The following is a 12,251-nucleotide window of genomic DNA, read 5'->3' on the forward strand; positions in this document are numbered from 1 at the left end:
TTTTTTTTTTTTTTTTTTTTTTTTTTTACTTTTGAGGCAGGTTCTCACTAAGTTGCTGAGGGTCTTGCTAAATTGCTGAGGCTAGCCTCGAATTTGCAATTATCCTGGTTCAACCTCCCAAATCGCTGGGATTATTGCTGGGGTGTATGCTGCTCTGCCCAGCTTTGATTTGTTCTTAACTACCATAATTTTGATTTCCTGGACTTTGCACACCTCCTCTCAGATCTTTTCTGTATACTGGGACAAATAGCTTTGAATGTGGCTATGAATCTACAGGCACTATGGTGCTTGAGTGTTAGGATACAGTATTCGAGGTTTTATGTCATTTAATTATTATGAAACCTTTTTTTTTTTTTCTTTGAGGTTGAACCAGGGCCCTTAACCACCAAGCCACATCCCAAGCCCTTTTATATATTTTATTAGACACAAGGTCTTGTTGCGTTGCTTAGGGCCTCAATGAGTTGCTGAGGCTGGCTTTGAGCTCACAATCCTCCTGCCTTAGCCTCCCAAACTTCTGGGATTACAGGCATGCGCCCCTGCACGTGGCTTTATTGTGAAATCTTAGAAGCCTCTTTCCTATGAGCCTGAATACCCATCTCTGCAAGAATGAGAGGATTCCAGACTCAAATGCCCCCAGGTAAAAGGCAGATAATGTAGAAGGTGTGAGAAAATAAAGGATAAGGAGATTTGTGAGAGATCAGGAAGAGTATGTCCATCCAGAAGGCATTTTAAATACTGAAAAGTACTGAATGTACCCACAGGACACAGAGAACCTTATTAATAAGGCTTTACTTTCTATTCAAATGACTTCCAAAGCCAAAGAGACACACACTATTGTTCCCTGATGTAATTGTCACTCAAATTACTTTTCCCAAGTCTCTTGCCTTGCCAGTGGCAACTCTCTGGTCACTCATCTTGGCCACATGATCTTTTCCTCCCCTCAACTCCATGTGGCTGTCTACACTACAAAACCCACAACCTTCATTTCTTCTCTCAAGTTTGACTCTATCCTTCAATCTCCTACTGAATCCCCAATTTTTCATCTTCCAGATGTTAGATCTTCTTCCTTCTGACCCTTCACATTCCTGATAAGTGCTGAGAGGTAACAGGGTAACGAGGAAAGCACAAGACAGGCACAGTGGCACACACCTGGAATCCCAGTGCCTTGGGAGGCTGAGGTAGGAGAAACCCGAATTTGAGGCCAGCCTGGGCAACATAGGGAGAACCTGTCTCAAAATGAAAAAAAGGTCTGGGATGTTGCTCAGTGGTACAGTGCCCTGGGTGCAATCCCGCTGCCCTAAAAAAGAGAGAAAGAACACAGGTTTTGGAGGCAGGTGTGGTTTCACATTCCGGCTTTGCTTCTTTAATTTGTGAATCATCATGTGTAAGTTATTTAATTTACCTGAGTCTCATTTCCTCTTCTGAAAATGAGGATAGGACAGGCTGGGGTTGTAGCTTAGTGTAGAACACTTGCTTAGCATGTGTGAGGCCCTGAGCAACACACACACACACACATGAAAATTAGGACAAAAATACTCATCACAATTTCTTTTTTTGGGGAAAGAGGTACCGGGGATTGAACTCAGGGGCACTCGACCACTGAGCCACATCCTCAGCCCTATTTTGTATTTTACTTAGAGTCAGGGTCTCACTGAGTTGCTTAGGGCCTCACTAAATTGCTGAGGCTGGCTTTGAACTTGCTATCCTCCTGTCTTCAGCCTCCCTAGCTGCTGGGATTACAGGCATGCGCCACCGCACCCAGCTACTCAGCACACATTGAGGATTAATCAAATAGTGAGAGCAAGCCCACTAGTGCTTGGCACACAGAAGGTACCCTCATGTTTCCCCTCAGATTTCTCCATTACCTAGGTCCCTGTTTGTTGGCCTCTGGCCAGCCCCCTGTTCACTTCACGGTCATTTTCCATCCCATGCTCATCCCTCTCTCTGCCCTCCTCATTCTTCCATCTCCAGCCCCATCACCTCTGCTTCCTAAACCTCTATCTTTAGTTGGTAGCCACTCATGCATGCGTCCTTCTGCCAAACAAAACGTGGAGCTCACGGGCTGTGCCGAGGGGTGAGGGGCATGAACAGTAATGACAGATACAAGGTGTATTTAATAGGAGTCAAAACCATGCACATGGGGCCTGCAGTTGACCACAAAACTGAAGCTGTCTCCTGTTTCCTGCCCTCGATTTCCCAAAGGTCTGATGTCTTGCCTTTATTACTTCTTTCATCTTCCCTCTTCCCTCTTATCTGTCTCCCAGTTCATTTGTGTTGTTGTTGTTGTTTTTGTTGTTTGTTTGCTTGGTCTGGGGATTGAACCAGGCACTTAAGCACTGAGCCACATCTCCATCCCTTTTTATGTTTATTCTTATTTTAAGACAGGGTCTTGCTAAGTTGCCTGGTGCCTTGTTAAGTTACTGAGGCTGGCCTCCATCCTCCTGCCTCAGCCTCTCGACTTGCTGGGATTATAGGCATGTGCCACCATGCCCAGTTCCCAAGACACCTTTAGCTTCTTATTCACCAAGTTATGCGGCTTGTAATGAAGAGAACAGGCTGTAATACTGAATGGGTCTGGGTTCCAATCCTTGTTCTGTCACCAGCTGTGGGACCCCATGCAAGTCACTTTGATTTTCTGGGTTACGGTTCCTTATGTGTAAGATGGAGATAATGTCTACTTCATTGGGTTGCTGTGGGGATGAAATGAAGCACTTGGCAGAGATTCACACACAATGTCCAACAAATGGTAACCCATCCTGAGGTTTTCCGCCTCTAATGAGACTTTCCCCCTTCTTGCTTCTGCTCTATGACCTAGATTTTCCTACTTCAACGCAACTTCCTCACTACCTCTTCTATTTTTCTGTGCTTCTTTTTCTGTTTGATTGGACCCACAGAACGTCCCATCCCCTCTGACATGATCCCTGACCTTGGCCTCTTACCGCAGGGCTTGTCAGTGCCAGGCTGGCTCCAGTATTGGCAGATCGGCCCCCCACAGAGCCTGTCTTCCCCGATCCTCTCAGCCTATCCTGTCGGCTCTCATCACATCACAGGAGGTACCCATCCAGCCTCTCTTTCCGCTATAGTTGATGCCTTGGCCAGATCCTGCGGCCCAGAAGGGCTCAGTCCTGTTTGAAGTAACCACATAGGAAGCACTTCCAGGAGAACCCGAGGAATTTTATCAGAGGCCATGTGACATTTTTGCCTAGTTTTGACATCCAAAGTCTCCTTCTAAGAGAGCCAATATTCCCAGTCTGCTTCTGTTCCCCCAGTTCCCCAAACACCAAAGTCCTTCCAAGTCTTGCTAGTTTCTTTTCCAGCCTCCCTCCCTTCAGCCTTTGGTTTCCCAGTGAGAACAAGTTCCTCAGAGAAGGGGCTAGAACTTAGGGGGTTAAGGATAAGGAGGAAGGGCAAGAAAAATGAAAATCACACTTACACTTTGGGAGTCACAAATGAACAAAGATGTAAGACCACCCACAGGGCCTCCACTGGGGCCTGTGTGCTCATCGTCAGTCTCTCCCTGGAAGGCAAGAGCTGCACAACAGGAATTGACTGGGGCTTGGGACAAGCTATCGATCAAGATCAAGGTCATTGTGGAATTGGTGTGTGGCCAGGGGAGTGTAGGGACTAATGGCAATGGGAACAAGGACACATGGAACAGGCCTGGGGGCTAAAGCAGAGAGCCTTTCTCCCACCCGCCCCACTTCCACCCAACCTCCCCACCCCGCAGTGTAGCTATAACTCAGGCTCCTTTCGGCCACAGTGGAGAAAGCGTCTGCTTACCACATGACATACAACAGATCTGACTCTCTTCAAAAGAGAAAGAAGGGAAGAAGCCCGGACCCTGGGAGGGAAGACCCTTGGAGAAGCCAGCTCAGGAGTTCTTGTGGTAAAAAGCCCCAGAAGAGAAGGCCACTGGGCTCCCTCTCTCAATCTTGAGTTAAAGCTTTCCTTTCAATTCTGCCAGGCAGGAGAGATCTAGGCCATCCCTCCTGGATCCCCACTGGAGCTTGCTGGTGAGACAGCTCACTCTTCTGTTCTGGACATCCAAGGGTGACTTTAAGGAGTATGCCTGGAGGTCATGGGGGAAAAGGTGAGAAGGGACAAGATGGAGGAAAGAAGAAGCCCAGCACGTTGGAGTTTTCTGACTATAATATTTTCTCATCTGTAGCAGGAGGTACCAAGATGGTGCCTACTGAGAGGACCTCGGCAACTTCCTTTGTGGGTGAGATCTGGAAAGGTTAGGAGTTCTGTTGAAAAGGTAAAGCAGGACATACAAGCCCTCCCACCCCACCCTCAGAAAGCCTCCAGCCAGCTGGAATGGCATCCAAGACAGCAGGTGGCAAAAAGCTGATGAGAAGCTGCTGACATTGCTGATCGTCTAGGCTGGGGCCGTGACATAGAGGGGAGACAAGCTTCGTGTGGGAGCTTTGGGGAATGAGATAGGTGCCCGGATGTGGAGTCCTGCCCGGTATTCTTCCTGCTTTAGGCCAGCGTGATCCAGAAAAGGCCAGGCACTGGTGGGAGCCGGGCTGTGGCCGGGAGGGCACGAAGGGCACATGAGCAAGGGCTGGCTGTTCTGGGAGGTGCAAAGCAGGGGTCAGTGCCCTTCCAGAAGATAGCTCGCCATCTAGATGTGATTGGATCCAGTTGTCTCTGCCCTGACCTTTCTTTGAAGTGAGGAGAAAGGCTGGTGATCACCAAAGATCTCCTGCTTGTTTTCGGGTTTTGTTTTTTTGTTTGTTTGTTTAGAGGTTTTCTTGTTTTGTTTTTTGGTACTAAGGATTGAAATCAGGGGCACTTTAATACTGAGCTGCATCCCCAGCCCTTTATATTTATTTATCATTTTTGTTTGTTTGTTTGTGGTGCTGGGGATTGAACCTGGGGCCTTGTGCACACTGAGTTACATCCTCAGCCCTCTTTTTATTTTTATTTTGAGACAGAGTCTCACCAAGTTGCTAAGATTGGCCTTGAACTTGTGATCCTCCTACTTCAGCCCTCCAAGTAGATGGGATTTAAGGCATGCACCACCATGCCTTCCTACCTGCTTCTGTGTGATATGTTTGATATTGGGTTGTTTAATTAGAAACCAACTAAATGTCAAACATATTCTTATAGCAGCAGGCAATTCAGCATCACTCACACTTCTATCTTGACCTCTAGGGCTCTGGGACTCCTCTGTCTTTTTTACTGAGCCTCTTCTCTCCAGGACTACCCCCCTCCCCAAAGAGCAGTAGATACAACCCAGGTGGATTTCAATCTTAACCTGAAGGACTGGTGTGGGAGTGGAAGAGAGCTGGAATTGGGAATCAAATCTCTCTATATATCTTGCCCCCCTTTCACTAGTAGGGATCATCTTTCTTTTTTGTCCTTGTATTTTTCTTCTTTTACCCCCTCCCCGCCAGCCATCCTCTGCTTCCTCTCCCTGGGACTCTGGTTCCCTAATTCTTTTCCCTGGCTCCTCTCCACAGTAGGGGTCTTTGGTTTCTCTGCTTTCCTTCAGGTCAGCTGATGGTCTAGCTGCTGGTCTACCAGTAGTAGTCTACTACTACTATTCTGTGCCTGGAAGCTTTCATGAGTGAACTCCAGCTCTGCCCTGCCCGCTGTCCAGATTGGTGTTTCAGTTCCCACATGGCTGAGGTTTAGCATTAATACTAACTATCTTTGACATTATGACTAATTCAAGCCATTTATTCTTCCCTGAGAGCTCTGGTCACTTTGAACAGTGCCCACCTCTCCTCTGGCATATTCTTGGGTGTATGATGCCAGTATATGGGGATCAATTGCCACCTGCCAATAACAAGGCTCCAAGTGGAAAATGAACATGACTTGGAAACCCACCAGGGGGTTGGTGATGATTATAAAGGTGTGGTAGGCAATGGGTTGGGTTTTGAAGAGAGAACGTGAAGAGCAAAGAGCAACAGAGACCCTGGTATGTATGGACGCAAAAGTTAAGATCACTTGGGGGTGGGGGCTGGGGTTATGGCTCAGTGGTAAAGCGCTCGTCTAGCACGTGCGAGGCGCTGGGTTCGATCCTCAGCACCACATAAAAATAAATAAATAAATGTACAACTGCAACTAAAAAAAAGGTTACTTCTTCGGAAAAAACAGATGCATTATCTTGTCCGGATTACTCTGACCCTCCCTATTTCTCTCTCCACCTCACTCGAAGCTCTGGGGTGGCCTTCCAGATCTCAATCCTACCCTCTTACTCTATTCCTATGCCTCTAAGGGAGAGGAATGATGTCTCCTGCCAATTAGAGACTCCCAAAATAGCACAGCAATTTGATCTGGAGATCTGGGGGAATTGTCAAGGATCATGAGTGACCTCCCCTCTTCACTGTTGTCCAAGTTCCCTGAATACCAGGAATCAAAAGATGAAACTCAACCAGTAGAGTTGGATCTGCATCCAACAGAGTCTAGGGGAGAGCATGGAGGGAACTGAAGGGTAACTAGGCCCCTCAGGATGAATACTGCCATTCTAGAATTGCCAAAGTGTTCTTCTCTATGTTCTCCCCTCCCCTGCCCTGCACTTTTAAATCACCCAGAAAGAGTGGAAAGTTTCAGGGTCAGGGAGAGCCTTTCCCCTCCCCCACTTTCCATTGTCTAAAATCAGCCTCAGCTGTTCCCCCTTGCTTTTTTTTTTTTTTTTTTTGGTGGTTGTTGTTGGTGGTGATGTCAGTCCATCAAAGTGTCTCACCCTGTGTTCCCCTGGGAGAATACTGATGGGGGTGGAGGGAGTTGGAAAGACCATATTGGGAATAAGAGGTGGAGCCCTAAGCAGAGATAAAGGCTCAAGTCTGGGGACCCCTCGTTGCTCAGACAGCATCTCCTCCTTTCTTGTCCTAGTCTCTAGTTCTCCATTGTTCACAGGTAATCCCACCAACAGCCACTGCTCATGATGGAGGCCATCAAGAAAAAAATGCAGATGCTGAAGTTGGACAAGGAGAATGCTCTGGACCGGGCAGAGCAGGCTGAAGCGGAGCAGAAGCAGGCTGAGGAAAGGAGTAAGCAGGTAAGCGCGGCACCTGGCCATCTCACCTGCCGGGGAACCGGAGAGGGACAGGGAAGGGGGTTCATGGGAAAGGCAGTGACCCAGTGGTGCCAGCTCCTTCTTTGGCGGGAGGGACTCCCCAGCCTCAATGGACAGTAGAGGACCTCTAGGGTCCTCGAATGCCTGTGTAACTGTGGCAAAGTCAGTGGCCTCTTTGGTGCCACAGTGTGACTGCTGGATTAGTGGACCACATTTTGGAAGAACCTCTGACTTCTAGAGGAAAAGGTAAGAGTTTAACATGAACCACCTCTTTTCTCTTAAATAGTGTCACAGGTATCTTTCCACGCTCTTGGATATTTACCATCTAAGGGTCTTGGATGAAAACCCAGGACGGTTTGTTGATCTTAGGATCAGAGACTTTAGGGTCCCAGAGCAAGCCACAACATTACTCCTGGAGCAGTGGGATGAAAGTGGTTGGAGAGAAAATGTGTCTGTCTCTGGGGAGGGTAACATGGAGGCTGGACTCAGAGTCTATCAGAGTCCGAGTCTGCATGATCATGCATGATCCAGATCTCAATCCTACCCTCTTTGTGTGTGACTCTCTGGACTCCTGTAGCTGGAGGATGAATTAGCAGCTATGCAGAAGAAGCTGAAAGGGACAGAGGATGAGCTGGACAAGTATTCTGAAGCCTTAAAGGATGCCCAGGAGAAGCTGGAGCTAGCAGAGAAGAAGGCAGCTGATGTGAGTATGAGAGAGATGGAGGATGTGTTTCATCTACACACAGACATCTTCATATTAATATATTCCAACACACTCTGATGTATACATACTTGTGGGCTCATGGAACATAGACATATATACCCATACACATTTTTGCATTTAATCACATGCTAGTATATCCTCATAATGGCATATATTTTCTTTCTCAAAGACATGTTGGGGTTGGGGATGTAGCTCAGTGGTAGAGTACTTGCCCAGCACATATGAGAAAATGGGTTGAAAGAAAAAGAAAGAAAGGCCCAGTGCAGTGGTGCATGCCTGTAATCCCAGCAACTTGGGAAGCTAAAGCAAGAGGATTGCAAGTTCAAGACCAGTCTGGGCAACTTACCAAGACCCTGTCTTGCAATAAAATATAAAAAGTGTTGAGGATGTGGCTCAGTGGTTAAATATCCTGGGTTCAATCCCCTGTACAAGAAAAGAAAGAGAGAGAGAGAGAGAGAGAGAGAGAGAGAGGAGAGAGGAGACAGACATTCATGTAGATGTCTCATTTTTATTTTACCTACCCCCAGCTGGGGAATTTAATTATCTTTTCCAGGACCTGGACAAAGGGATTGGACTCCCAGTCCAGACTGCTATCATGTATCCTACCTCCTACCCCATGCACATTCTTAGCTTTTGTGTACAAGGCTAGGCATGTAGATGTGTGTATTAATAGAGAAACTCTCATATCTCAACTGCCCAACAAAGCTGGCTTGGATTTCACAATGGGAAATGGAGGTCACATTGACCCTGGCCCTATATGGGTCTATTCATCTTGGCCAATGTGGACACCTGCCCTTATGCGTCAGATACCATAGGAAGTACTGCTCATAGGGCAACTCAGAGGTCCCTAGAGTGGACTTTAATAGAAACTAAGGAATCTTAGGAGGTAAAGTTATCACCACCAGACCTTACTCTATGTTCTTGAGTAAATTATTGTTTCTGTAGGGCTGATTGTTCACATTTGAAAAGGAAGTAAATTACCTTTTTTTTTAACCACTTCCTATTATCCTGTAACCACCTATTTTCTTTCATTTTCAATTTTGAAGTTTGCTGCAAAGATAATAGACCAGATAGGAATTTTTTTGGAAGAAAAATACCATAGAAATACTTTTTTGGGGTACTGGGGATTGAACCCAAAACCTTCCACTGGGCTATAAACCCAGCCCACAGGAATTGTCTCCCTACCACCTGTAGTACTGGGGATTGAACCTAGTGGTACAGGGGCACTCTACTACTGAGCTACATTCCCAGCCCTTTTATTTATTTTGATCTCATTAAATCGTTATACCTGGCCTCAGTCTCTGAAGTTGCTGGGATTATAGGTGTGCCACCATGCCCAGCTCTTTGCAAAAGAGAATTCTCTCTTCTTGGAAAACTGCAAACAAACAAGCAAACAAACAAAACCCCACAGGTTACCCCCAGGGTGAGTGATAGACAGCTTGTTGGAGTTGCCAAGCCTAGGTCCCAGGTATGGATGGATGAATCTCTCTGGTTCCAGCATATGGACAGGAGGATAGACGTTTTCACAAACTAGCACAATGTCAGGTTAGCATAGTTTTGTGAGATGCTAGAAAACAACGCCCCAGGGAGGTCCTTAAGCTAAAACATTTGCAGGCTCAAGGAGGTGTGTTCCAGAAGCAAGAAAAAGAAGTCTAATATCAGATCTTGGAAGAGGGAAAGTGACAGAGGCTATAGATAATAAATCAATATTACCGGGAAGATAAAGGAATTTCTTGGGGCTGAATTCTGTCTGTTGAATTGTTTATTTATTTTATTTATTTATTTTGATACTTGCGATTGAACACAGGGGTGATTTACCACTGAGCTACATCCCCAATCCTTTAACTTTTTTTTTCTTTTTGAGATAGTGTTTTGCTAAGTGGCCAAGGCTGGCCTCAAACTTGAGATCCTCTTGCCTTCAGTCTCCAGAGTAGCTGGGATTACAGGTGTGCATTGGCACACCCAGTTTGTCTTAAAATGTTTTATACAACCGGGCATGGTGGTGTACACCTGTAAACCCAGCAACTCAGAAGGCTGAGGCAGGAGAATCACAAGTTCAAAACTAGTCTCAGCAACTTAGGGAGGCTCTAAGCAACTTAGTGTCTCAAAATAAAAAATAAAAACAGCTAGGGATGTGGCTCAGTGGTTGAGCACCCCGGGTTCAATCCCTGNAGTGAAGCCCGTATCTCTCAAAAAAAAATCAAAAGTAAAAAAAAACTTAGGACTAGGGGATGTTAACTCAAGATGGTTGAGTGCCCCTGAGTTCATCCCTGGTACCATTAAAAAAAAAAAAAAAAAAAAAGAGAGAGCGCGCGCAAGGGTCAGCATCATCTGCAGCATAATATATATATACATCTTTGTGGGAAGGGTGCTTTGTCCAATACAAAGGAAGCTCTGTTCTTCTGATTAATAAATAAGTAAACAGAACATATTACCTTGTTGTAGGTGGACAGGGAGGAGAGGGATGAGGAAGTGAATAGCTGCATGTTTACACAGACAGAACTGGTTATCTGAGAAGCCTTTGTGAAAGTCTAGGATTTGCTAGGACTGCTTGAACAAAGAGAGGCAAGGATGTGGCAAAGGTCAATCCAAACTTTATTTTTTGTACTTCTCCAAGATTGTCTAATATTGTTTTAAAAATTGTGCCAAAATATAAATACATAAAATTTGCCACTTTAACCATCTTTTCAGTACACAGCGACACTACATATACATTTACACTGTTGTGCAACCATGCCTAAGGCCCTCTTAATCTGAGATGAAATCAGAAGCTGTTTAGGGAGAAACAGGTAAGAGGAGTACAATGGTTAGGACACAAGAGTCATAACACCCTTTTTTAGGAATAGGCATTGGGAGAGATCGGGGGAGAAGGAACAGACCTGGACATATAAACTTGTTGATATATTATATTGTTTGTCACCAGGAAAACAATAGCACTGGGCCCCTTGCTGCCTATCCATCATGTTCTTAAAGGCTATCAGGAGTCAGCCCATCTGTTTCCCTGGATCAAGAGGAGATTATCTGTTCAAGTCCACCAGCCTCAGGAATGCAGTGGGTTGTCTAGGACAAGGGCTTTAGCTTCTTCACTGGGGCCCAGAGAGGTGCAATAGTGCCCCCTGTTGATCAGTGTCCAGATTAGGAAATCTCACTTCCACCTAAAGCCAGCTGGAAAAATTAGGCCATCAAGTGCAGAGTCAGAACCCTGCTCTTCCTTTGCAGTTACTGTGGGAGAAATCAAAGTACCCTACCAAGAAAATTTATTGTTGGTCCAAGTTTTTTTCTTCTGAATAAGGTCATTATTTAGTATTTCAAAAAGAGAGAGGAAGGCAGATTCTCTGGAGGGGGCATCCTTAGAATCAGACCCAGATATTACACTACAATTGTCTTTCCAACACTTTTAAGGGTTAGGATTCTTGATTCTAAGTCCTATTCTATATGCTAATTCTGTAGGGGAAAAGAGCTGCACCAGAGGAGAAATTTATCATTATTACTTACTGAGAAGGATGAAGGAATACAAAGAAATAGAGGGGAAAATAAAATTTTCAAGTCTGGCTGGGCTGGGGATGTAACTCAGTGATAAAGCGTTTGTCTAGTGTGTGAAGACTCTGGTTTTGATTCCCAGTACCAGCAAGGGAAGAAAAATATACCTCAAGTCTCTCTCTTTTTTTCTACCTTTTTTCTTTTGGTATTGGAGGTTAAACCCAGGGGCACTTACCACTGAGCCACATCCCCAGCCCTGTTTTGTATTTTATTTAGAGACAGGGTCTCACTGGGTTGCTTAGTTCCCTCCAAGTTGCTGAGGCTGGCTGTGAACTCTAGATCCTCCCGTCTTAGTCTCCCAAGCTGCTGGGATTTCAGGCATGTGCCACCAATCCTGGTTTCCCCATCCCTTTTTAGCTTCTTTGAGACTGGTTTCTCTAAGTTGCCCAGGCTGCCCTCAAACTTGTGATCCTCCTGCCTCAACCTCCCCAGTTGCTGGGTTTACAATGGTTTGCCATAGAGCCTGGCTCAAGTTTATTATTGTATTTCCAGAAATCCTGCATAGCAGTGCCTGTAGGAGCAGGATCTAGTTCCTTGGGATACCTCATGCAGTAGAGGCAGTGAAATTGGTGAAAGTCATTATAGAATGGAGGTTCAATACCACAGTAGTTTTCCAGGCACCTCTATCTTGCTGTTGCACAAAGGATCTAGTGACAGGAATCTGCAATAAGAATTCCTTCCTGATAGAATGGGGGCATATCTGCAGAAAGGACTGTAAGTGATCATTAAATTACCAAGTCCTGAGTCATTCCAAAACTTGAAGGGGCTGGTAAGTCAATTAATGGTATATATATATATATTTTTTTTTTGCAAGGTGGGGGTAAAGGGGGATATTGGGGATTGAACCCAGGGGTGCTTTACAATTGTTATTTTTTAAATTTTAAGACAGGATCTTTTTAGGTTGCCCAGGCAGGCCTCAAACTTGGGATCCTCCTGCCTCGTTGCTGGGATTTTACA

The 12,251-nt window shown here is 45.6% G+C and overlaps 1 protein-coding gene across 1 annotated transcript; it reads left to right on the forward strand.

Moving 5' to 3' along the window:
- Nucleotides 1-6,436: 6,436 nt before the first annotated feature.
- On the forward strand, nucleotides 6,437-11,482 carry LOC125620265 (tropomyosin alpha-3 chain-like). The gene is made up of 3 exons (XM_048814800.1): nucleotides 6,437-7,012; nucleotides 7,608-7,733; nucleotides 10,678-11,482. Exons 1-3 carry the CDS (start codon nucleotides 6,896-6,898, stop codon nucleotides 10,723-10,725), a joined length of 291 nt encoding a protein of 96 aa, XP_048670757.1. The 5' UTR covers nucleotides 6,437-6,895; the 3' UTR covers nucleotides 10,726-11,482.
- The last annotated feature ends 769 nt before the right edge of the window (nucleotides 11,483-12,251 follow it).

Source organism: Marmota marmota, unplaced genomic scaffold, assembly GCF_001458135.2.
Source record: "Marmota marmota marmota unplaced genomic scaffold, marMar, whole genome shotgun sequence".
Lineage (NCBI taxonomy): Eukaryota > Metazoa > Chordata > Mammalia > Rodentia > Sciuridae > Marmota > Marmota marmota.